General features: G+C 39.8%; 1 protein-coding gene across 1 annotated transcript; it reads right to left on the bottom strand.

Annotated features, from left to right (window-relative positions):
* Positions 1-314: 314 nt before the first annotated feature.
* On the bottom strand, positions 315-26260 carry Capn6 (calpain 6). The gene is made up of 13 exons (XM_048441780.3): positions 26141-26260; positions 19717-19896; positions 9163-9294; positions 7620-7828; positions 6929-7121; positions 6154-6347; positions 5839-5916; positions 5558-5744; positions 4042-4164; positions 3675-3877; positions 3001-3122; positions 2501-2637; positions 315-1936 (listed from the first exon to the last, which is right to left on the bottom strand). The coding sequence occupies exons 2-13, from the start codon at positions 19879-19881 to the stop codon at positions 1754-1756; spliced, it is 1926 nt and encodes a 641-aa protein (XP_048297737.1). The 5' UTR covers positions 19882-19896; positions 26141-26260; the 3' UTR covers positions 315-1753.
* Positions 26261-26913: the final 653 nt, after the last annotated feature.

Genomic DNA, 26913 nt, shown 5'->3' with positions numbered 1-26913 from the left:
CAATTACTACCCTAAGAATAGAAGACCCTTCCCAGATCTACCAACCACCCACTGAAACAACTACACCGTCACAGTGCAGCTGATCTCAGGCTCTATGATGCAGGTCCACTGAACTCTGGCCCTTGATTAAGATGTAGCAGTCTTCCTCATCATGAAGGGGTGATTTGGGTCAGAATGTATATCATTAAACTCACCCCTGGGCGACGGATTCGCAAAGCACCTGCCAGCTGTGCTTCCAATTACTATGGAAAATGACTTGATAGATTACCACCCTAGCTATCTCACCAATACCATGAATCAGTCAAGACTAGTCAATTTATTGAATATGAACTTTATTGTGATTTCGTCTGTGTAAGGCAGTGTGGCAAAGGCACTGTAAAAGTTACAAAGACTGCAAAATATGATTGAAAATGAATAAGCTAAAAAAAGGAGCTACAGAATGTATTTTTAAATGAATGCATGCTGAACTAGACTAAGTACTACGACTATGTTTATTTTTCAATATTGCAGAAGCACTGAAATATTGTGGAGGTGGTGTTTGGGAATAGATTTTGAAAGAACTTCATGGAGGAGGTGGAATTTATGCTGGGCCTTAAATAACGACAGAATACTAGAGATGAAGATGAGGGAAAGCACACATAATGACCGATTCACAAGGACATTTTGTAGACATACTGAAAAACAAACCCTTGGGGAGTGGAGCTTTCCAACAGAGGGAAAAGCCAGAGGGTCAGGGTGGGACCCAGACTCTCAAGTTCCCATATAGAGTTTTCAGTACCAATGATATTAGGAAGCACAGGGCAATGGGCTTGTTTGTAAATGTAGCAGCAGCAAGAGGTTTCACATTGTAGTCAGGGACCCCAAACTGTCTGTCCTATTACTGAATGGGTTCCTTCATCTTTTTGGTATGCATGATACTTCACTAGTCCTTACTCTTGCCCACTGACCGTCTGAATGGTAGTTTGTGCGCACCTACATGCGCATGTGTGAGTGTAGGTGTGTGTGGATGGATGGGGGACTGAGGCTTTGTCACCCACTGCAGCTTCTTCTGCTTTTCCCTCTTGTGGCACACAGCTGGCTTCCGCCTTGCTGAAGTTCAAGCCCTTCTCACTGTCTCAGCCTCACTGAACTCCAGCTCTTTATTAAGCACGTAGGAAACTTCCTCAACATGAAGATAAAACACTGTGGGGGAGTGACTTGACTTAGGGCGTGACTACACTTTCCGGTGGTGGTGGTGGTGGTGGTGGTGGTGGTGGTGGTGGTGGTGGTGGTGGTGGTTATAAGGGCTGGGACCATTGAAGTCAGCTCTCGCTACTGGTAAAGTGTTGATGGTAAAGCTGTAGTGTCAGTCAGGAGATGGGATGTCAGGCTAGACCAGCTTGGCCTTGATCGCCTCTCCTTCCTCAACATGCCCTGCAGGGAAGATATGTTGGGCAAGTGGAAACAGCAAAGACACATGTAGAATGCCCAGATTCTTGTTATTGACCCATTTGAATCTCACCCCCGGAAGCCCTAAGGATCTTTTCTCAACAAACATGTGATCTCCAGATGGGACTGTCACCTCCCCCTGTCCAGCTGCTGGAGGTATCTAGGTTCTGTAGCTACTGATGCTACTTACGTTGGGAGGTATGGGAAATATCAGAAAAGAGGAAACTTTAATAAATGTAGGGTTTCAGTAATTATGAATCTTAGTTAAGACCTGGAGCCTGACATAAAAGATGAAAAATCGTCAGGATTCTCTGATATTGGATATTCAGAGCTCAGTGAGGTCATCACTAGAGATCACTTTGAAGCTGATGTGGCCTTGCTTGACTTTGGCAGTGGGCCCACCCTTCTTACGCAGGTACAGAGATTTCAGATCACGGCAGTCGCTGGGGTCAGCATCAAGAGTAACCTGTCCCAGGAACTGATCACAGAATTTTCTGCTGTTCCAGACCTGAAGAGACAAATAAAGAAAATGAGGAACAACAACCAACCATGAGACTGATGCATCTAGTGGCATCTACCTAGCATGTACATCAAGAGACATTCTTAACTTTTCCTGGTAGCTATTTGATTGAGAAGATAATGTCCCAAGCAATATAGATGAAAGTAGATCAAGGGATCATCTTTTATTTGTGGGTTTATTACATAAAGACAGCTGATCAGAAGTATTCTCAGAAATACTGCCAAGTTAAAGTTATCCATACTGATCTAGCAACATAGGAGTTAGCAGAACTGGCAAATACTTCTATTCATGGGACTTTATAGTACAAGTGTTCACAGGTGTACTCATGAACATGTGGTCATGTGCCTATTGAAAATTAGGTCACGTGTAAGGTGACATTAAGGTAAAGATGAATAATGAAGTTGATGTTTTGCTAAATGAGAAGTGCTTTGAGTACTAACTAAGTGCATAACAGAGAGCCTTTGCTCTGCATCCTAAAAGTACAAGGTACTTGGGAGACTATGATATGTGGTAAAGAACATAAATTCCCCAAGACACCTTGTTCAGTCTTACCTGGATGATAATAGGAATGTCAGTGGTCCTTCTGTAGAAAATGGCCTGTGTGTCAAAAATGGCATGCACAGTATTCTTCTGGACGGGGGAACGGACTTCTTCCTTTCCACACTTGATGACCAGGTACGGATTTACAGCTGGAACAAAGTGGCATTTGTTTTTTAACAGAGGGGTTAATGTTTCCTTTCTAGAGGGGAAAGAAGCTATGACTTCACGAAATCAAGTCTGGAAATTTCCACATAACTGGAGCACCACAATGATGTAGAACGCAAGAATGTTCGTTCTCTCTTCCCTTTCCTTTCCCATATATCATATAGGGATAGAAAAGTGACTGCTACACAGACATTTCCCAGCAATGTTCACGTTCCATTCTCTAAAAGGGTTGAAATCTCTGGACTAAAAATACCAATGGAGATAACCGTTGTTGATAATGTGTTCTGGTCACATATGCAGTAACTGAGACAGCAGTTTGCTTTCCTGCACACCCCTGCCAGTCTTACTTTCATTGGCGTACTTCTTCTCCAGTCCCTCAGCACTGTGAACAGTGATCTGGGTAACCACCTTTGGGTAGCCACGTGCCAGGTTCCAGCAAGACATCTTGGGCATGTCCAATGTCAGCTCCCTAGAACATAAAAAAAAAATGTGTCACCTCATGATGAACTGGACCTGCCTAAACAGACTTCCCTGTAGAATCATGTAAGAATCTGAGTGACATATCCTATTCCTTCACAGGCATGGCTTATATTTCTATGAGGGTGTTTTCTTTCTCTTTTCTTTTCTTTTTTGCAGACCTGACACTTAATGATACAAGAGGGTACAGCTGGAGAAAAGTGTAGTTTAAACTACCCAGCACTGAGAACAAGACAGAGGAGCCCAGTGACTCAAAAAATATAGAATCAACCAGAGAGATGAAGATAAATTCCAAGTGACAGAGCTCAAGTGACAGATCCCTTCCCCTTAAATCCCGGAGAAGAACTCTAAATCTCTGATCTGTGTTGGAGAATTTTCCATAACTCTGTTCTGAGAAATGTTTTGATCACTTTTATTTCAATTAGTGAGGTCAAATTTGAGAATATTGTCTCTTCGACTGTATGAATAGAAGAAAATGGGTGAAAGGGTTAGACTCGGAGGAAAAGAGAGCAAGGGTTTGCAGAGCATCACAATAAAACTGAACCTGAGCTGGACAGGCACTTCAGAGAAGATTCTCAGCAGAAACTCGCTGGTGCGGCCATGCTGGAACATGGTTGGAACAAGCACATAGTTGCCCTTCTTCAGATACTTGCTCAGAAACACAGTACGGGTGTCGATATAAGTGGAAGTCCCAGCACGCTCCTGAACATACAGGTGGTGAAGGCGGAACCTGCGGTTCATCTCCACCTAGAAGCAAACCGAGATTTCCATTCTGTTAAATTCAGAGCTTGTCTGTTAGAAGGTCCTCCTTCTGCTGTCCTCTTTATCCCTTCCTAGTTTTCCTAACTCTAACCCTTCCTAATGTAGCCTCTGAATGCTCTGATTTTTTCTGATCTAAATGCTATTCTTACCTTGAAGAGCTCAAAGCCAATAATGTAATTGTCAGGTCTTCCCATTCGGCGATAAGTGCGTAGGTCCTTCTGCTGCAGTGACATTATGACCTTATGACCATCCTCAGGCACAGTGAAGATGTACTGAGGGAAATTCATCAAAGAGATGAATTAGTACTCCGATTTAAGATAATCAAATCTAAATTTCAGGGAATAAAAATCTATAATGGGAAACAGGGTTCATTTCTGGACTTTACTATTGACCATACAATGATATCACAGAAAATTAATTCACTGCTAAGTAAAGATCATTATACTTGCTTCTCGCTGTGACATCCGGCATGTACTGAGAGGCAACTCCATTTTTAGGTCTTTGGTGTGAAAGAGGGTAAGTTTTAATATGTATGTTCCTGAAAAGTTAATCATTTCGTCTTATTATAACCCTGTGTTTAAAGTTATATAGTGAAACATTTCAGAATTCATAAAGACAGAAAGCATTCATAATTCACTCAACCAGGCTTTGCCATATAGCTCTGGGTTGACTTATAAAGCCAATCCAGACATATGAGCAACCCAGATAAGGACCTCAAAGGTCAATCTTGTGTATATACATACAGAGAAGCCATTCCCCCGGTTTGTTATAGTTACTTAGTACCTGAAACTTGTATAGGGTTCTAAGTGAGAGTCATTTTGGTGAGGAGTAGCAATTATAAAGTTTCTGTAGGGACCATTAAGAAGCAAAGGGCAAAGAAAACTATGAGTTAAGGAAACCAGTTTCCCAAGCCTCAGTATTCTCCAAATTGCCTGCGCAATAAGATCTGTAGGAAGAAGAGACATGTCTATGGGCAATGAGGCCATAGCACAGCCAGAGTGACATCTGCTGTGCCTTAGCCCATCTTCATATGGGCCATTATAAATTCAAGCTTGGGATGCTCGTGGGAGTTTTGCTGTTGTTTTCTTGGGATGTACCTGGTCTGACCACTTATAATGTCACCGATAATAGGATGGCGGTGGTACATAGCTGGAAGAAGAAGCTGGCAGGGCAGTGATTTCAATCCTGAGAAAAGAATTGCCTCATTCTCAAAAGGAAAAAGCAAGTTATAGTAATGGGTTGCGTAAGTGTGACCTATACGAAAAGAGCTAACAGTGTGATGTGTGTGTGTGTCAGGTAAATAATTAAACAGTAAAGACAGAGAGGGGGAACTGAGACCACATATAGAAGCAGATCTCTCTGCTGTGTGTGGCCATCACCAGCAAGCAACAGTTACAAGCTGTAACATTTACAACAGGAGGAGGCAGCTGGAGAACCTAACTTAGGTTTGAAAATGTTGCCAAGGCAAGTCTCCCTAAAGAGACCTGGTCTTCTGGGTCTTATGAGCATCTGAGTCAATCCCTGGGAGTTGTGGTTGAAGAATAGTACACAGGAGATTCGAAGACCTGATGCTAAATGAATACTCTAGGGAGGACCAAAGCAAGATCTGGATTCTTATTGACTACCTGGGTAGCTTGGAGGCAATGGAAAATAATTGACTCTAACCTGAGGATTCTGCAGGAAGGTATCACGGTTGTTATAGCAACCTCCCGATCGGTTCATCAGAGGATCATCATCCACAGTCCAACATCCCACCACTGATTCCAGTTCCTTGCGGCCAAAAACAGGGTTGTTCACATTGCGACAGACATTCAGTTTCTGAAAGTTGTGGCAAAAATCTTCCAGACTCATCCTAAAAGGAAGGAACAGGGAAAGAAATGAAGATTGGTCTTAGTATGTATTTCTAATAAGAAAACCAAATTCCTTCTTGCAGAAAGACTTCTCACCAAAACTCTCCATCATCAGACATGACAAGTCCCAGGTTCTTGCGATCTGTTACAGTCAGTTGCTGCCACTCTTCAGAACTGAAAGCAGGTAAATTATAAACAGATTAAGTCATTATGGTTTCCCAGATGTCAAAAGATGCCAGATGCATGAGGACTAGGTCTGCCTTGTTTTAACCTGGCTGGGTTGCAGACCCCATGCCTGACTAGAGCTCAGAGAAGTCTCTGTTGTTTGACGGCCTCCTGGCGATCTAGAGGGATAGGTTTGGGAGAACTACAGATTTGGAGGTGTAGGGATGAAAGTGAGATGCCACTCACATTTCACTCCAGGGGCCACTCCATTCTTGTCTTCCCAACGGGTTTCTCAGGCGAACCATATACAGCTTCTCAGCACTAAAGACTTCCACGAGTCTTTCTCCGAGGCGGAGCTTGCGAATATCAGTCATGGTGTAGGTATGGCCCTTCAGTAGTCCCCAGTCTGTTTCAACTTCTTGTTCTTCCTGACTGGGAGACTGGTAGCAAAGAAAGATACATTAGGGCATAGGATTTGGGGAGACCCAAGTCCTGGACTCTATTCTCCCTTTGTTGCTTCATCCTGACATGACCAAATCAAGTTCTCCCTATGCAGATGGAAATTTGACCCTGATATCTAACCTATCACAAACATAAGTGAAAGAGAGAAAATAAAGTAATATAAGAAGTTATTTTAAAAGTTCAAATTCCAAATAATCACTGTCCTACATTAATATGAACTGTGACTTAAAAATATGGTAGGGCAGATTCATTTTTGAGGGAACAGCTAGAACTTAAATATCCAGGAGCCAAGATAAGAGTAATAATTTACCAGAAGCTATTTACACCAACTTGGATAGTGCCTTGGCACTCAGTGGAATGTCTGAAGTTCATAAGGATAAAAAGAAATTAATGTACCTCAGTATCCAAGCCAGTACTTCACACCTATGTTAGCTCTCTGAGTTTCACTAATGGCTCTTTTTGTGAATCTCTGAGTTAAGTACAATGTTCCTTGTTAAATTTTGTTGTCTTTTTTTCTTTTTTCTTTTTTTGGCCAGGAGTGTTTTGGGTGAACACAAACCTCAATGGAGCAGCAAATTAGGCCTCCTTTGGTGAATGTTTTGTACAGTTCTCCGAACAGCTTGTACTTCTCCTCAACAAGATCAGTGTATCTTCCTTTCTGCATGTCAACGATTTCAGCCAATGTGCCCGTGAAGTCCATGATGATATCAGTAATGGTCAAACCATCCAAGGCCTCATAACAGCCTAGCAGTCTGGAAGCAAGTATGCAGCGTTATCTTGGTGAAATTATTTATCCAGGTCAAGGACATCATGTTCCCAAGAATTAAAACTATCACTGCTCAGCCTTTACCAGCTGGCTTTTCTCTGGATATGAAGTGGAAAATACTTTGAGATTACAATTAAAACTCTGGGGGCTTAGGCAATGTTGATAAATGTTAGTTCATGTAGAAACTTCTTTCTACAAGAAGATGACAGACAAGGTTAAAAAAAGAGAAGAGAACTCTTTTTGGACTTTAGATTAACAACCTGAAAGGTTACCTAGCAGACCTAGAATTTAACAGAAGAGCAGTTGATCCTCTGATATCCATGAGTCATAATAGGCAGACCCAGGGCTAAAGAAATGTCTTAAATCTTACTTAAATGCAGTCCAATTTTAACTCTGGGATTGAGTGGGAGGGAATGCATTCCCAAAGACAAATATGATCTTTCTTCATGTATCATGACCACAGACTAATCAAACCCCTCCTTACTTTGCATAAGCTTTTTCCAGTAGAGCATTCCAAAACTCATTCATGGAGGTGGAGAATGAGAAGACCAGATCTCCATTGATGGTGGGCAGCAAGTCATCAATCACCACCTCAGTCCATTCTCCAAAATGCCAGAAACGGAAGCGGAAAATTCCAGCATATTTTTCTGGCTTTCGAGGATCCCATTCCTGTTCCTTATGGTTGGGAATTGTCTGTAAAGGTAAGAACATTTAGTCAAGTATTATTCGCAAGATTATATCAAGATATAGAGGTTATAGTGAAGTCCTAGGCAAGCCATATAGCAAATGGAAGCTTTCCAAAACCTAGAGTATGGCGATTCTTCTACAACGTCTGTTTCCACAGGTCAGTTTTACTGTGCGTGAGATTACGACACCTGTCATTCTTGCTCTGAATACAGAGGATACTGTATTCAAGACCGTTGGAGGGGTCCCCATAGATAATAAATAAGCTATATGGTAGACTATCCACATAGATGCATGATCAAATGTTTGAACATGTGAACAAGGCATTGAAAAGAAATATTAAGATCAGAGAGATGGTTCACTGATTGAGAACATTTACTCCATTATCACTAGTCCTGAAATTGGGATCCCAGCATCTATGTGTCCCTACAAATGCTTGTGATCCCAGCTCCTCAGAGGGGAGAGACAAGAGGATTGGGGGGACATTATGGTTTTTAGATTAGAGGAGAAAACATGAATTCTGGCTTCAGGGATAGTGAATAGATTGAGAGTTGAAGAGGACGACACTAAATACCCTCTTCTAGCCTCCGTGGGTATGTGCGGGAGTTCACCCTTCCACATGCACACATGCACTATATACTCATGCAGGAAAATAAGCAATAAAGCAACAATCGTAAAAATTAAAACCAATAAAAACATAATGCTTGTTCTGATTTGCCATGTCTAGAGTTTCATGTAGACTACACAATATGGATTTTAGTCATGTCAACAATAAAAACACATTTTTTGTTGTAACAATAAAAACAATTCTATTGTAACATTTGCACATAAATATTTGAAATTTGTTTTTATTAGGAGAATGCTTATTGTACCAAAGAAAATATTCTTTGTTGTTTTGAAATTTATCAGAATATTAAGGAATTTTTGTGCTATTAATAATTTATTAGGCCCCTTTCAAAGATCCATTTCTGTATTTCTCACCTTTTCTGTTATGCGTCTATGTGTTAATGACTTCCTGGCTCCTACTTACTCCAAATTGGTAGAGCAAATTGGTACAAAGACTACAATTTGAAGGAATATGAAGTCAAAGCATTACAAATGGCAAAAAAAGAGCAGCGAGTATATGTGACAAAGAAAGGCCAGCAAAATGCCAGTGTTAGAAGAGAGTTGGTTTAGATTTTCACTGTAAAATTTGGCTTGTCTACATTTGTGAAAATTCTTATTAACAAAAATTAGTCACCCTGATACTTCTGGCCTCATTAAAAAAGGTAGAAACTGATGTTCTGTCAAGTTATTCAAGGAGAAAGTGGAAACAGACTAAGAGCCCAAAGAAAAGACAATACCTTTGTCCAGTGTGACTCTTGAACGGCCAAGCAGGAAAATGCAGGGATCATTGATTTGTTCCCCAGTCTTCCCTGGATCAGCTGGTGGTTGCTGATGTTGCCCACAATCAGATGGGGGTCATCAGAAATGTCCTGGGGATATAGAAATTTGTTATGCAGAAGTCTGGGAGGAGATTTTTAAGTGTCATTAGAAGCTAAGCTAAGCAGAACAGCCTATAGAGGAAACAGGGTTAAGTGTGGCTAGGATTTTTATAGGTGGGATAAAGGGAAGGTTAGAGAGATTTGTGGTCAAACACAAAGCCGTGGAGTGGAGAGTGTATACACAGAAAAATGACCGTGTGGTGAATAGCTGAGGAAATGGGATGAGAGAGCTTGGCCTGTGCTGCTGGAAGGCCTTCGTCATTGGCCTTTGGAGGCATTTTTTACCACAGCCGTGAAGACTAGAACTAAGAATTAGCACACTGCATTTTCATCTCATTTTTGTCAGGATGAGATTTTTCCCTGAAGTGTCTGTCCTTGGAAGGGCAATTACCTTTAAGAGACAAGGTCTGACAGAGGTGAACATTAATGCCTCTCCCTCTCTAGGAAAAATGAGTTAGGAGACCATATAGGAAGCCCTTTTCTAACACAAAGCAAAACCAACAGCAGTTTCCATGACAACCCGCTTTCCCAACCCCCACCTTTGTATGAACATAAATGACAGCAGCATTAACAGCAGGTGTTAATAAGCCTTTCACAGGACTACTTCAGCAGGCATTGTCTCCATGGTGTATTTTCCAAAAGTATCTGGCCAGAGAGTGGGAGCAGTATTTGTTAGGGGAATACATGTGTGTTTTTACTTCAGAATATCATTAGCTGGGTCATTCCCATTGTGAGCTGGAAAGATGAAAGCCAAATAATGTAACTACCAAAAAAAATGTGAGGAAAGCAAAATGGAGCTATTTTCAAAGTATGATCAGTGCCTAGAAAGAAAGAATTTCCCAAAGTCATCTAGTGATGGAAGGGAAACTGTAGTGGGTGGTTAGATACTTGAGATGACTACTGATTGGTTACTGGACAAGGGAGAAGCATTGAGACACCGCAGATGGAGCTACAGGCATGAGCAAAGGCATAGCACTATACATGACATTATATAATTGCAGGCATGATGTGGTTCAGAGCATCAGCATTTGTAGAGTTCAAAACCATCAAATCTCAATTAAGTCTTGATAAATGGAAACAGTTTTATGGAAGGGGCTGTTGGCCCATAAAATGACATTCTGCATCCCCTGCTGAAATAAATCCCAGTTGCAAATGGAAAGAAAATCTAGATCCACATCCTTTAAAATTATTAAATAGAAACAGTTATTTTTTCTGGTGTATAATGTCGATTTTTTTTAATGAATATAATTCTCCTTGATGAAGGGTCTGGTGTTCAAAATGAAGAATTCCAAATATCTGTTAAAAGCCAAAACAGTTCTGGAAAGAAATAGACATTCTGGGCAGGGATACATCCAAACTGAAGATTAATTGGGCATCAACCTGTCAAAAAGAAAGAATTATGTGGGTTGTCAGCTTTGCATTTTCTGGCCTTTTTCTTTTTGTTGTTGTTGTTTAAGATGCATGTCTGGGGCCTTATTACTACCTTTTATCTTAGGAGACTACTTCTATTTTATAAAATACTTTATGGGCTGTCAGCTGCTTTTTCTTTTCATTTTCTTAGCACACAGAGCAGGTGTACTAGATGAGTTAGGTCGATGTGTCTTCTTCCCTCTGCTTCCTCTGTTTTTCTAAGATGAAATTAATAAGCACCATAATTCTTCCCTTTGGTAGACATTGGCACTTTATTTGGAGCAAAATGTAAAGCTATACAATAATTTCTTGGATACAGATGAGACATAGGATTGTTTCCTGGCATAGAAAGTAGTCAAGTGAGTATTGATAAGTGAATAAATGTTTTTTATGTATTTTAAGGCAAATTAGTTGCTGGTTTTACATAGTGTTACTAGGGGTTGAAGTTATTTTGCAATCTGCTTAATTTAGATAAGCAGGAGTCTACACCCAGCCAATACTTTTAATGTGTGAACTTTTACTCACAAAAGGGAGCAAAAAGACACACAAGCAGATTCAAAATGAGGAACTGAGTGATTAGTATCTGCTTTGTGTGAATTGGTTATAGTTATTATTAATAGCCTGTATTACAGCCTTATTTTACTTCAAAATTCCATATACAATACTTAACAGTGGATTTTTAAAATGTAATAGCAGTCATCAAATATCAAAAACATGAGAAATATTAGAGACTACCTAGTCACTTCTTATTTTACTGATGAAGAAAACAGGTCATCAGATAAGGGCGGCCACTCAAGTCTCTTGTTAATTAGTCAGTCATGAGGACATCTAGGTTTAAAACCTTTGATTCTTCATAAAGGTGTAATATTAGCTGGGCGCACGCCTTTAATCCCAGCACTCGGGAGACAGAGGCAGGCGAGTCTCTGTGAGTTCGAGGCCAGCCTGGTCTACAAGAGCTAGTTCCAGGACAGGCACCAAAGATACAGAGAAATCTTGTCTCAAAAAAAAAACCCAATAAAATAAAATAAAATAAAAGTATAATACTAAAGAAGGGACCCCAAGACTTCGGCTGACCCATTCCTTTATCTTTAAGCTTATCAATGGCCCTATGTAAGGTAATAATATTGCACAGTTTCCACATAGATATCCATTCCAGTACTGTATAATCTTTGTTCGACATTCCATTTCTCTGCAAGAGTTTCTCAGCTCCTGTTTTTTTTTTTTTTTAAAATATTGCCAATAGGCCTTAATTTCCAGAAGCCAAGTGACTGAGTATAAATGAGTCTTGCATGACATGCAAGTACCATGATGTGGAAGACAGAAAATAATTCTTTGTAAAGCCATATCTTCCACCTCTTATGTGAAACATTAAGACTACAAAACAGCCAAGGAGGTAGAAAGGATAAGGAGAATGAGCCAATACAAATCTGGCAGCTTTAAGAACTTTTCAGAAATAACTGAAAAATAATGAAATGGCTCTTAAGAGACTTTTTTTTTTACTGTAGTTACACATATATTGGATATCTTTTGTTGGGGTTTGAGAAGGAAGGTTGTAGATAATTTTCTGTAACTCTAAGCTGAGATGCAGAGCACAGATAGGACATTTCAGCCTGAGCTACGCTGACATGGTAAAAGTGGGGTTCAGGAAGAGGCCATGGCTCATATATCCATACTGTCTGGGTGGTTTGAGAGTAGTGAGGAGATGGAGGAGATGCTGTGTGTTCCTAATGGCTCCAGATGTGCTGGCACAGTTGAAATGATTCTTGAACTGAGCTATTTGGCAAAGCAAAATTATTTCTTAGGTAGAGAATACATAATACCAAGAAATTGAACACAAGAAAAGCTGGAGTATTCCCCAAATACTATCATCCCAAGATAAATGTTCTGTAAAGAAAACGTCTTTTCTAGGAAATATATTATCTTGGCTGAACACTGAGGGATGTCTCACTTTTTCTCGCCTCATCCCTATTCCCAGAAACCTCTGGTGGGGATGGGAATTACAATGATGAGATCTGTAGCCCCACATAGATCACTCTATTTGGAACAATTAAATGCAGACCTTTAGCAATTATTTATGCAAGTAACTTTTGATGGCAGCAAGCATTGAGATTCAGAGTAAACCACAAGGAACCACAGTGTAATAAAATATTCCTTATATAACCAGCATCCAGAAAAGTGGAGGAAATTTCAAAAGCACTGTGTGTCCAGCTTGGAGAGCAGATAGGGATAAGGTCAGCCCTTCAATTGGTACTTCATGATTAACAATTTCCAGAAGAATTAGAGGCTACCTGGTATAAAATATTCATTCGGGACCAGAGAACTATGTGAGCTAACCCAAGTAGGCATTATGATATCCTTAGAAATTTGAGCCATCTCTAGATGGGGAGTTTATAGGTAGATCTGGGTTCACAGACCAATGTTCTCTCAAAGATTTAACTTCACTTGCTCAGAATTTTTATTTCTGTGTGAACATTCTATCACCACTACAGTTCCCTTCCTTCAAAGGAGAACTCAGTAAGAAAGCTAGGAATAAGAGCTCAACTTCAATATTCAGTCTAAACAACCAAATCATTACACAGTATGCTAAGTGAAAGAATTTATGTAAGGTTATATAATGAGAATCTATATCACTTTATATAACTCATTAAAATGTAAATTTTTGTTGAAAAACCTACAATAGGCAAATCTGGACAAATGAAAGCAGAATAGTGGTAGCTGGTGAGCAAGGAATAACTCAGTGAAAATAAATGTGGAGATTTATCTTTATTTTTCTCATTTTTTATTTTTATTGACCTCTACATTTTTCTCTGTTCCCCTCCCTGTGTCTCCCCTTTTCTTCAACCCGCTAATTTTTCTCATTTTTAAGATCGTAATAGAACTATATTATTTATTTCTTCCTTTTCCTCCCTTCAAACTTTCCCATACACATCCATGCTCTCTTTCAAATTTCTGGCCTCTGTTTTCATTAATTGTTATTGCATGCATAAATGTATATGTACATATATATGTATTCCTAAATATAATTTATTCAGTCTGCATAATGTTACTTCTAGGAATGTTTGCAGGACTCCCTGTAGGAAAGGCACTTCTCCTATTCCCAGTTCTCCTCAGTTATTTGTGTAGGATTGAGACCTTGTGGGCTTTCCCTGCTCAGTTTGGCAGATCTTAACCAATTGATGCAGCTATTGCTATACAACTGCATTGTGATAATATTTTCACAACTCTATACATATACCAAAAGGGTCACAATATACATGTCAAACATGTAAATTTCATGTGATATAAATTGTTCCCTCAGAACCTTCATCCGGCGATGGATGGCGATGCAGACGGAGACCCACATTGGAGCACCTGACTGAGCCCCCCAAGGTCCAAAGGAGAAGCAGAAGGAGGAAGAACATGAAAAAGCAAATCAGAACGGCAAGGGGAGCGATCACCCACTGATACAAGGCGACTGATCTAATGAGAGTTCACCAAGGCCAGTTGACTGGGACTGAAGGAGCGCTTGATCCAACCAGATTCTCTGGAGGAGGCTGGATTCTCTGAATGTGGCTGGCCCGAAGTCTTTCTAAAAAGCCATTGACAATGACTCTGGGACTTGTTTCCTCAGCATATTCTGGATTTTTGGGGATCCAGTCTGATTAGATACTCACCGTCCTGGTCCTGGAGGGAGCGGGGAGGAACTTGAACTACACACAGGGCAGGAAACCCTGACTGCTCTTAGGGATGGAGAGGGAAGAGGAGAGGGAGTGGGGGGAGTGGGAGGGTGTTGGGAGGAGGGGTGGAAATGGAAACTTTTATATTTTAATAAACTTTGAAAAAAAATAAATTGTTCCCTCAATAAAAAAAATGAAAACTATTTGAAACACAGAATTTTAGATTAATATGGGATCTGGAGAAAGGATACGAGTCTCTTCAGCTTTATCAGATTGTGTAGACAATAGAAAACATCTTAAAATCAGTTTCTGTAGCAACACGTAATCTCTGGGTATAAGAGAAAATTCATGAGTCATCTAAGTCCAAACTACTGTACCAAATGTCATAGTCCTCCAGTAGATGGGAATTCTACTAACACGGAGAAGGATTGCTTCTATTGTTACTCCCTCACTTGCTATCTTTTACCCAAGCCTATATACTATTCTTGGTATGGTTGCCTTCATAAGGTTTTTCCAGCCATTCTTCTGATCACAATTTTAACCTGGAACTTCCTCACCTTCCTGTCCCACCCAGACAATGTAACAAAATGACCATGAAGGAATACTAAACAAAAGTCACTGGTAGTAGAGTCAGAACTTAGAAGTTGATCATGAGAGTTGCCAGAAGATCTTGTGTAGGAGCCCTTTATTCTTCCACAGTTGGCTGTGCAAACTCCCATGAGACTTTGCTCCATGTAAGTCAGGGATTAGATGCATCTGACTCTGGGACACTATTTTAAGGGGATGTGAGGCAATCAGGAAAAAGCCAGGGTGGTTGGAGAGAACTGGAAAAAAAATTTCTGTGGAAATTTGACAAGCAAATTCAGATTAAATTTCTACCTGCAGACTTACTGTTATACTGCAACTTAGTAGAACTTACTTTTCAAAAACTGTTAAGACTACAAGTTGTGTCCTCAGGAGAAAAATAAAATTAAAAGGCACATGGAAAATAGTTGTGTGCCCAGAAAATTAGGAGAAAATCTGGGTACACTGGATCATTATAAAAAGTGGAAGAGTAAAGAAGCAGAGGTTTTCTCTGAAGAGTGTGGATAGTTGATCTGCCACTGGCTAATTTGAAACATATTTCCTGTGTATTTACTGCTCCTTTAAACTGTGTCAGAGCCAGATGTAGTGAAATAGGACTATGATTCCAGCACTTGAGAGAACTGAATCAGGAAAATCTTGAGCAAAAGGCTACCCTGGGCTACATAACAAGACTGTCTCAAAACAAAACAAAACAAAAAGCAACAACACACACAAAAAAACACAAAAGAAACCTTGCAAATAGGAAGGAACAAAGTGGTACTAACTCTTATCTGTCAAAGAAGTTGAGTGGCTTCCTTGGAATACCATTGAAATTTGGTATATACCAATGGAATACCATTGATACTTGAAGAAACTTCAAAAAGTTAGAGGTATATAGTCTTAGAAGATAGAAACTTTGAACACAGAATAGATAGAAACCTCAAGATTAGAGTTTTGAACAGTGGTAGAGAGCTTGCCTAGTATATCCAAGAACCTGGATTTAAACTTCAACAATGAGGGAAAAAAGTATGCCAAACTTACTTCCACACACACACACACATACACACACACCTGTAGTTCAGCTACTTTCAAACTGGGTCAAGAGAACAACTAGCCAAGATTTATTCTCAAAACAAAATTTTAGAAGGACTGGGAAATGCATCTCAGTGTCAAATCACTTACCTAGAGTGTTGGATGGGAGGAAAGTTGGTTTATCATGCCATGTCTATTTAAATTTTTCAAAAAAAAACTAAAAGTTTCGTTGGGTATGAGGTTATGTGGTATAAAAATGGGAAAAAAGTTGAGACACTTTCCTGAAAACCAATACCTCAGCATTTCTAATAAAACAATAAGGCAAAGACCCATCTGATCTTCCTGAGTCAATTCAGAGGAGCCTAGAACTGTCGCTCAACTTTCCTGATGGGAGGCCAGAGAACAGTGACGTGGTTCTTCAACACAAGCTTGCCTTCCATTCTAGCTGTAAAGTAATACCCAGCATTCAGGGAAGGCTCAGTTGATAGCCAAGAACCTTACTTTGACTTGATGACCTACCCCCTTTCAAAAACTTTTTGTAGCTTCTTAATTATATACCATAAAATAACATTTTATGTTTCCAGCATCATGATACTATTTAACTCCTTAGTAGCTCAATGTCCACCGTCTGGGCCAGCATGTGGAGGCCTAGTCCTAGGTCATAGTGGTGTGATGACCACAAGGATGGCATTGAGAATGTTCTAGGGAAGGCTCTCAAGTGCCTCTGCCTTTGGGTTTATTAACACTGTTCTCACATCATGTTCAGAGAACATGGATCAATTCATGTAAGAGCAGCACCAACGAGGATGAATGTGAGCACTCTTAGAAAGGAAGCTACATAAGTGTATGTTTATGAAAGAGACCCAAGCATATTGTGATAGGAAAGAAAATTTATGTGAACCTTGGAGTCAACTCCTGAGTCAAATCTTAGTTTGCCAGGGATTGGATCCTGAGTGATTCTTTACCTTCTTCTTGGAGATCTAGTTCCTGCATCAATGTGAAAGGAAGCAATCTACTATTTTTAGTCTTGTTTTGCTTTTACATTTATTTCTATTTTATTTATTTTCATTTTATGTGCATTAGTGTTTTGTCATGAGTGTCTGGTTCCCTGGAATTGCAGTCACAGACAGCTGTTGGTGGTGGGAATTGAACCCAGGTCCTCTGGAAGAGCAGTCAGTGTGTTTAAACACTGAGCCATCTCTTCAGCCCCCTATATTTATTTAGTGTGTGTGTGTGTGTGTGTGTGTGTGTGTGTGTGTGTGTGTGTGTGTGTATGCACATGTATGGCATGTAAATGGAGGTCCAATGACAACTTTTGGGAGTTCGTTCTCTCCGTTCACTATGTAGGTTCCAGGGACCAAATTCAGGTCTCCAAGCTAGTCAGCAATGAGCCATGTTGCAGATCCCTGATACTTTATTTATTTATTTTTATTTTTTTTGAGACAGGATTTCTCTTGATAGCCCTAAATGTCCTAACTTGCTTTGTAAGCTAGGCTGCCCTCAAACTCAGTGATCTTTCTGTCTCTGCCTCCTGAGTACTGGGATTAATGGCAAGTGCCAAAATGCCCATATCCCTTTGATTTTTTTAAATAAAAAAATGAATTACACAAAAGAAATTGTAACATACCTGCCTTTCTAAGCCGTGGTCAATAAGGATAAAGTGCAATAATGCATAGACAACTTCAAAAAAAGAATTCAATCCATACCAGGCATGTCACAAATGCAAATTCCTTTTGCTCCTCTCCTTGTGTTCATTCTATATCCATCCACACATACATTCCCTAATGATTGTCTACTTGACTTACATCTGGGGAACGGCTTCATGCTGGCTTCCAATTTTGCCACCCACCAGATAGATCTCTTTCCATCTCCCCTAAGACTTCACCACCATTAATCATTCTCTTGCCTGCATCTTCAAACTACTCTTTACCTACCCAATAAACTTCTCTCAATTCCATGCTATCTTTTAAAATATATTTTTATGGTTTATTTAACTTTATTTTATGTGCATCGGTGTGAAAGTGTCAGATCCCCTGCAACTGGATCTTCAGACAGTTGTGAGCTGCCATGTGAGTGCTGGGAATTGAACCCGGGTCTTCTGGAAGAGCAGTCAGTGCTCTTAACCACTGAGCCATCTCTCCAGCCCCCAATTCCATGCTATCTTATGAACTACATCTGCCATTTGTTATCACCTCCATTCATAAGTTCTGTTACCTGCTCTCTCTCTCTCTCTCTCTCTCTCTCTCTCTCTCTCTCTCTCTCTCCACATATTTTTAAGAAGTAGGAAATCTTACATCTTTGTATTCCTAAACACCAGCTAATGAATTCTACTCATATTTCCCAGATTTCTATTACAGGCAAGAAAATCATCTGCAGAGGTGTCAACAACTTATAAGCTTAGAAATGGAGATTTCTCCCAGCCTTATAATTTCTTTTTTTTTCTTTTCTTTTCTTTTTTTTTTTTTTTTTTTTTTGATGCAGGGGATTGAACCTCTGCTTTATTGCTGAGTTACACTTCCAAGCTCCAGTCTCATACTTTTAATAGGTACCGTTCATGTGAGTCAACACTAGTCACTAGGATATCTAAGTCTAAAGCCTTTGATTATTCGTAAAAACCATAATATTAAAGAAAAGACTTCAAGACTTCAGTTGTTCCATCCCTTTCTTCAAGTATAACAGAAAAAAGATATTGAAGCCAATGTATCCTGGCACCACCTAGTGGCAATGTGTATGAACTAAAGCAATTCTTTATACCTTTTATGAGTTTATTTGGTAGAAATTACAACAAAATGATTGTTGATTCATTAAAGATGAAAAACATTGAGTTGGTAACTAATGTGTTTTATAACCATATATAAAAAGACATGTCTTTACAAACAAAGTCTTCAGGTCCTTGTCCTTTATGCTATTTCACTATGGCCCATATGCATCATCTTTGGGAAGGAGCTTTAATAGATTGTCCTTCTGTCCAGTCATAACGCTTGATAAAGCAAAGTTGCTAATTACTTTCCAGACTCTATCACTATATCTTAGAATACACGGAGCTCTAGTTCATATACAGCTTATGAAGAGTTGTTGAGCCCTGCTGTAAGAGACCTATTAGTAGTGAATGTTAATGAGCGTTGAAAGGCTGAAGTCATATGTAAATCCCATTGGCTAATACTGAAAGGACACTGTGGATAAAATCTAATAAACAGTTCACAAGACTCCCTCCCCCAATACAAGCTCTGCCTTCTCTACATAGAAATTATTTCACTGATGCTTTCTGTATAAAATGATATTGGCCTCATTGATCTGAGATTATCCTTAAATAAGTATGATAGGCAGTTAGCTAAAGAGACAAGAGTATAGTTTCTTTTTGGATTGCAATGTTTACTCAAATGAAGTTCTAAACATATAAGCATAGTATATTTATTTTTCTGCTGTTGCACATTTTATATGACTAATCGACTACAATTTTAGTCTCTTCAGGCTAAAGCCTGCTTTAAATCTACCTGTGTGTGAGATGATGGATATGTCAACTTATTTATATTAGTCATCTTAAATTGTGTAGGCATATGAAAACATCTGTATATTTTCTATTTGTTAATTATAACTCAACAAAGAGAACGAGAGCACAACAGTGAAAGAAAGGAAGAAAGAAGATTGACTTTCAATTTTTCTAAAGTGTAGGTCAATGTAGGTAAAAAAAAAATGGGTAAGGTAAAGTTTTGAATCAGAAGTAGATCAAGGAGACAGAAAAATGAATTACCTGAGGACGTTTCCACACAACCTTTCCCGGAAGCAGTCGGTTGAAAAACAGAGAATCATTCTCTGGTAGGAAGGTGGGGTCACAGAAAAGCCGACCATCTTTGACGCATTCCTGCTTCAGTTCTTGGTACTTCTGGTTTTTGAAGAGCTTCATAGGAGGACCCATGTTATCCAATTATGTCTAGAATGACAAAAATTATTACTTGGTGGAACTTCTTAGGTCTTTCAAGGATTCCCTGGAATTCCACAAATGTCAGTCGTTGCAGTGGCTTCCTCCCAGAGCCTTTGGACTGAGGCAAAGACACTATGTTTAAGAAGAGTCAAAGTTCAGCTAAATATTGGGCCCTGGGTAAACACTTAACCATTTGAGGACCTTGGGTTTTTTATCTGCCAAACGGAACAACATGTACTTTAGCAGTCTCATGGGAAAATAAATAAGAAATGTAAAGATTGTCAGCTAAGGTAATTTTCCATTTATACTGACATGGAAGAGCTCAGAAAAGTTCAGTTAAAATTTGACGATAAAGGAGAAAGAGTTACTTTACCTTGTTTGGAATGAGTCAGTGTCCGGGAAAGCTGCACCCTGGATGCATGGGGGTGGGGGGAATAGCCTCTTTCAATTCTAACAAGTCCTTTTACACAACCACTCTCGTTTTATCATTTAAAGAGCTCGTCTATTTTGCTATTGGCCAAGGAGGCTAATGTGAGAAACAGAGCTCAGCAGATGGCCTCCAAACACACATAAAAAGATATAAAGATTATGTGGTCTTTTTTTCCCCTTCAAAGTGTAAAATCATTTGCAGATTCTAAAATCAAAAGGCAGACTTGAAATTCAATTACACTAATTTGATGGACTATAGGTTTTTACCCCATAGCAATAAAATACACTATTTCTTCCTTTTCTTTGAAAAAAAAAAACATTAAAAGGAAACGCCACCTAAACAAAATTAATATAGTGGGGTTTTTTTATACAAAATCTGGAAGACTGCACTTAAATATCCTTAATAATTGGTTTGTATGAAGATAATTCAAAAGGAAAATTTGATTTTAAATAGCTTTGTAGTGATAATAGATCTTTCTATGTCATAGTAAATGAAAAGATGTTGTGAAATTTTTATGGTGTCAACTACATTAAACCTTTATTCCCATGATTTTATGAACCCAGTACAATTAAAACAAAAAAACCCTATGGTTCAGAGTTCTAAAAAAGAATGAATGAAATTTTCAAGAAGAAGGAACAAAAAGCAAAGCCCTAAATTGGCTGTATTAGTTCGCTGGAGTTCCACATGTGTGCTGCCACAGTCTCCGTGCTTTTACATCATCACATGGCTCCCTAAGTAAGCCCTCTCCCAGACACTCGTGTGGCATTTATTCTTTTATAAAAGCAGTAATATCAATAATACCTGTCTGCTTGGTCTTTGCATGCCCTTTATTTTTGCCATGCACTGTGTCATGATAAAATAGTTTCCCCGATTAAAAACCATAAATATTTGACTCTAATTTCTCAATGTTATTTTATGGCACAGTTATCTGTAAGAAACTCGTTCTTTCTCTTAATCCAAATATTAAGATATTGAACATAGCCACAATGTTTTCCAGAGCCTTATTTATTATCAATTGTTTTTCAAATTAAGGGTTGTGGAAACACTACAAAACACCGTGTGCTTTCCATTAACCAGCTTTAAGTCTGTTCCCTTGTAGATATTAATGTGTTTCATTGTATTTGGAAGCATTGGTGGCATCAGTAATAATTCTCAGTTAAACATCAGAGCCAACCTGAGTGTTTGCCCAGGCTCCTTTTCAGAGTCTGTTACAAAAGGACTCTAATTTTCATGTGTGTTCAAAGTTACAGCAAATAACCCTGAGCTTCTTGCTTTCCCTAGAAGATTTGGTGGATTGCCAGAGACTGGGGCTGTAAATATGGGACAGTCTGAGGCAATTAGGACATGTAGTTTGCCAGAGCCTCCTACTGCCTGAACGTTCTGGATAAATGGGTATTTCCTGCCCATGTGCTCTCACAAAGTCTCCTTTGCTAATCAGTCAAATAGTAAGACTCACAAAAGCTTGCAACAGGAATTTATTACAAAGAGAGCCTGTCTAAACACAGAAGCGGCATCAATTCAACAAAATTAGGTTTGATTTAAAGACAAAAAAAAATTTAGGGCTGGCAAGATGGCTCATTGGGGAAGGGCACTTGCTAGCAAGACTGATGACCTGAGTTCAATCCCCCAAGAACTACATAGTATAAAGAAAGAACTGGCACTCACAAGCTGTTTACACACACACACACACACACACACACACACACACACACACCCCTAAACTGAAACCAAAGAAATAATAAACCACACTATGATCCAAATAGGTTATTTCAGAGACAAAGTGTATAACTGGTATCGATGGGTCAAATCTTAGTAGAGTAAATGCCTTTGCATGAGGATGCTTGCATTTTAGTGACTCATGGAGAAACATGTATTTGAACTTTCATTGGGGGTACAATTTTGCTATAAATCCTGCCAGATTTACACAGTAGAATTGACCCCCATTGCTGACTAAATAATAAGGCAACTGTTTTCCATTTGCTCTATGACCTTGATCTCTTTGCATATCAGGATTTTTATCATGAGACCAGAGATGTATATTCTTCTCCCTTAAGCTATAGATGTAACTACTGAGACGGTTAGTGTTAACCAATTTTACATAAGTAGAAAATACCCTGTGGTTGCAAAATAGGCATTAAAACTCTTATTCCTAGGCACCTCGTTCAATATCTCAGCATTGTACAGACATTTGTCAAGTAGATAACTGTCTTAAGTAGAAAATCAATGTTTATGTGATAAATTATTTGAAATGTGCATTGTTCAATTTATCTAGCATGCTCTTCCTTTGCAGTGGCCATGATTTGTAAGACACAGCCTGTGCCCTTCATTTTGTTTTCTCAAAAATGGCAACTCAGAGAAACAACAGTTAGAAACTAGCAAGATCGATTCAAACCCCAGTCTGTGAAATACCAGGACTGGTGTGTGGTTTTCCATTATACCATACTTCATCTTTTTGTCACTGTATTTTTTAGAGAAAAGATTTTGTAGTTCAAATGAGAAAAATCCTCCAAAGCAAACATGATGCCCAACTTTGAGGAATTCTGCCTAGAATTTATTGCCATGGTAGGTATTGAAAAGGTTCTTTATTTCCATGGTTTAATGATCATGTGAGAATCCAAACCCTTTCTATCCAAAGGCTCATTAGCTAGCTCTCAGAAAATGGGAAACCCAGCAATGTATAGACTGGCATAATTATGCACAATTTTCCTCTGTCCACGCAGAGACTGAAATGCTTCTTTCTTACTCTTCCACTGCACCAGGTGGCGGTATGGAGGAGACGGTCATTAAATTAAAGATCACACATTAGGAAAGGTGATAGACAAAGATTAAAGCTGGAGATTTTTAATGAAACCCCCAAATCTTTAGGTAACCTCTGGAATATGAACAATTCTGAAGGGCGACTTGAGGCCCGAGAGCAAGTGGTAACTCTGCCTAGGCAGAACAAACTGCAGGCTTATCATTGAGGCAATCGCCATAGGCAGAATTATTAGAATTCAGATCCACTGTCGAAAGAAAGAATGTGAGGGACACTGTCTACCACGACAATGGATAGGGGTAGGCTCAGCACATGGGAAGCTGGAAATGGCCAGGGGAAGATGGAGGAAGTCTGCCACGTGGAACTCAAGGCTGCAGCTAGGAGAAAGGGCCTTGGCAGCTCGTCGGACTTGAAGCTTTCAGGAGCCAGGCAGATTCTTAGTGGAAAATCATTTGCATTTTTAACTGTGGGTCAGCCTTAGAACAGACACCAAATTAATTTGGAAACAACATTGATAGAAAGATTTGTGGTCACAAATTTCTTTGGATTCAAGTGAGTAGGTGAGGTAGGCAGTACAGTTAGCCGGCATAGGGCAAGAAAGTATGGCTCTGATCATCTGCCTCGGCTACCTTCTTTCCTTTATTCTGCAAAAATTAGAGGTAAAACAAAAAGTGGGGTGGGGAGCAGGCAATTTAGTACAGGAGACCTAACTCTGCCCACTCTATGCATAATATTATCCCCACTACTGGGGGGTGATGAGGGACGTTTGTTGTGTTTTGATGGGAAGAATAAAATTCAGTATCTACGTGCTACACAGAAACCACTGCTTTCCATCTTTGCAGAAGTAGAATCGTGTCTTGCATCTGTGGTCACATATCTGCCAGGGAACTTAGATGTGGCTGTTGAGATTCGAGGTTTTGGCTAGACATTCTGGGATCTAAAAGGAGCCAAATGCTCTCCTGATCAACTCTACTGTATTCCACAGGTCAGATTTACTCTGTCTGGAGAGAAGACTGTGTTCAAGGAAAGAAAATCAAAATCATACCAAGATCATGCATAATCAGGAGATTCACAATCAAGCCCCACCTCCAATGCCCTCACTTACTTTAGATAGTATGTTTCACCCTCAGTTTCCCCATAGACACAACCGGAATATGATGGTTGCCCTGCGCATCTCAGGGCATTATTTGAAAGAGCTAATGAAATAAAGTACATGAGTGTACTTTTTGATTGTTAAAAATACGTTAACATATAGCAGTTGTATTAGGGAATGTTTAATTTTAGCAAATTAAATCTCATTTCTTAGAAACAGGAAATATGATCACATGCTTAAAATAAAACACACATTGACATTTAGAAGACCTATATAAAATGGCCCCTCTGTCATTCTTTCCTCCCTATTCCATCTCCCATTTTTGGCTGACTTGCTCTCTTGGCTGACTAAGCTTATCCTAAAAGTCTAATTTTACAGTCCTTCGAGAATGTAATTCTGATTTTTATAGAATGTTTTTCTGGAAGGACTTTTAGAAGCCAGTTAGTACAACGGCTTTCTTTCACTGTAAAGTGGAGCGGCTTTACCAGGGTTGCATAGTACCAGAGTTGCCACTAAAACTGGAACCTACTGACTCTTTCACCAAGATTCTATTTTGAAACAAGAAAGAAGAACTGTGGTAGTAAGACACAAAACTGGAAGCAAGACATTTCTTTTGAGCATTTTCATTGTCTTCTTTTTGCAAGAATTCACGTAGGAGTCTTGTTTTTGAACTGCAAGCTGTCAGAAGGCAAATATGATTTCAAATCAAGGCTAATCAAAGTAACTGGGGGTCACAAAGGGGCTGTTTTCTGCTTTTAATTTAGGAACTGAAAACTTGCGAGGCTACATAGAAAGTCTGTTTTTTAACCTATTCCTGACTATGTAAATATTTAAGCTGTCCTCTGGACCACTGGAAGCACTAATGATGAATAAAGAATTCTGTTCAAACTCGTGCACATGAGTGCATATGCGTACATATGAGTGTATGTGCTTGCATTCATGCATGCAAGAATGTGTACACACACACACACACACACACACACACACACACACAAACACATGAACACACAAATGAAAAACACCCAGGGAACGAGAGAGTTAATTAGCAACCCCCACCCCAATTTTGTTTCTTCATTCAGACCATAAAGAGCCTGTAATTTCACAACAAAGATTAATAAATGAAGCATTTGCTAAAGTTTAATAAAACATTAATAGAAACCAGGACACATTTTGCTGTGGCAGGCAGAACAGTAGAATTGTCTGAATTTTCCGACGTGCTTTTCACCAAACTTCTAGTTTGAAATCCTCACACCCACTTGTTTCCATTGCAATGTGTGGCAGCTCCCTTTCCCTGACCATGACTGAAGGCAGCCCAGTTAAGCCCCAGCAAGAGTGGAGCAGGGTCGGGTGGGGGATGGAACCTTGACTGCAATTCAAAATTTAAACCAAAGATAGAATCAGAGGGAAACTAAACTAGGCCCAGGGGCTGATAATAGAATAACCAAGATCAACCTGTCACCAGAGCAGGAAGGTCTCTCGACTGTGCAGACAAGGAGTTAAGATAGCCCCGGCTGCCGCTCTCCATTGTGCAGCAGCCCATGGCCCGTGCACCCCACTTCAAGGGATTAAAGGCTGTGGGCACACAGTGTGCCTCCAAGATTGTGCCTGAATTTCAATGCTTCACCTATAACTCTGGGTCAGCAGAAACTGCCAGCCATCCAACTTCTCCCAATCTTCCCCCAGATTTGTCCTTGTTTACCAAGTATTTATGAGCAGCACATAACATAGAAAATTGCTTGGCTGCCCCACCAACATCACTGCATCCAGCTCCCTAAAATTCCCCTTTTTTGAAGTTTCAAAACTGCTACTATTATACATATGCACATGTGTACACAAGTTCGATCCAGACAAGCCACCATATTCAAAGACGCAAAGTTTGAATAACTACAAATCTGAAGTTTCTTTGAGTCTCTTATATGCTACATCTCAGAAAATAAATTTTTAAACTAAATCTGTAGACACCCGCTCTACTCACCTGAGTTCTCTCAGAAGCCCTGGTGCTGTGGCTGCTGCTGAGGCTGCTGCTGCTGCTGCTGCTGCTGCTGCTGCTGCTGCTGCTGCTGCTGCTGCTGCTGCTGCTGCTGCTGCTGCTGCTGCTCTTAGCCAGGTAACCCCACTAAGTCTGCTCAGCCAGTGCAGCTGAACAAAGATTCTGGCTTTCTTAACCTGAAAACTATTTGGGCTGTACCAAGCTCTGCTCACAGGGGGAGGTGCCTCACAGCAACTTCAGGAGCTTTTGCCCCGCCCAGCACTCAGAAACTGATCCTGAGTCACAAGGAAAATCTGGAAGGCGTCCCTGCCAGATGTGCAGATGGGATGCCCACTCCAGATCCACCCACCAGCAACTTGGAAAACCCAGAAAGCCACATTTGAAAAGCCTTTCTGTTTCAAGGAGAAATTGGACTTTCAGGAAATGGGTCTGATATGTTTCTAACTCCTCTATCCCAGGGGGAGAAAACTGCAGACATGGACATTACTCGAGAGAGGACTTGGAGAATAAAAATGTTCAAATGTTGGCAAAGTTATAGTGAGCTAGGGTGCAGACGTGCTCCTAATAGGCACTTCTATGATTGCAGTGAGGACTTAGGCACCAAATGGAAATGAAAGGGCACCTAATAGGATGCAGGGACATAATGGTCACTTTGTGAAACAGCAAGTAACATTTGGCCAAGAGCAGAGAGAAGGGAGGTGAACAGAGTTTGATTCCATGGCAGCTGCTAGAAGTCCGATTTCTAGCAACAGTACAGT

The sequence above is a fragment of the Myodes glareolus genome, chromosome X (assembly GCF_982192425.1).
Source record: "Myodes glareolus chromosome X, mMyoGla1.1, whole genome shotgun sequence".
Taxonomy (NCBI): domain Eukaryota; kingdom Metazoa; phylum Chordata; class Mammalia; order Rodentia; family Cricetidae; genus Myodes; species Myodes glareolus.
This window is presented reverse-complemented; position numbering and strand designations above follow the sequence as displayed.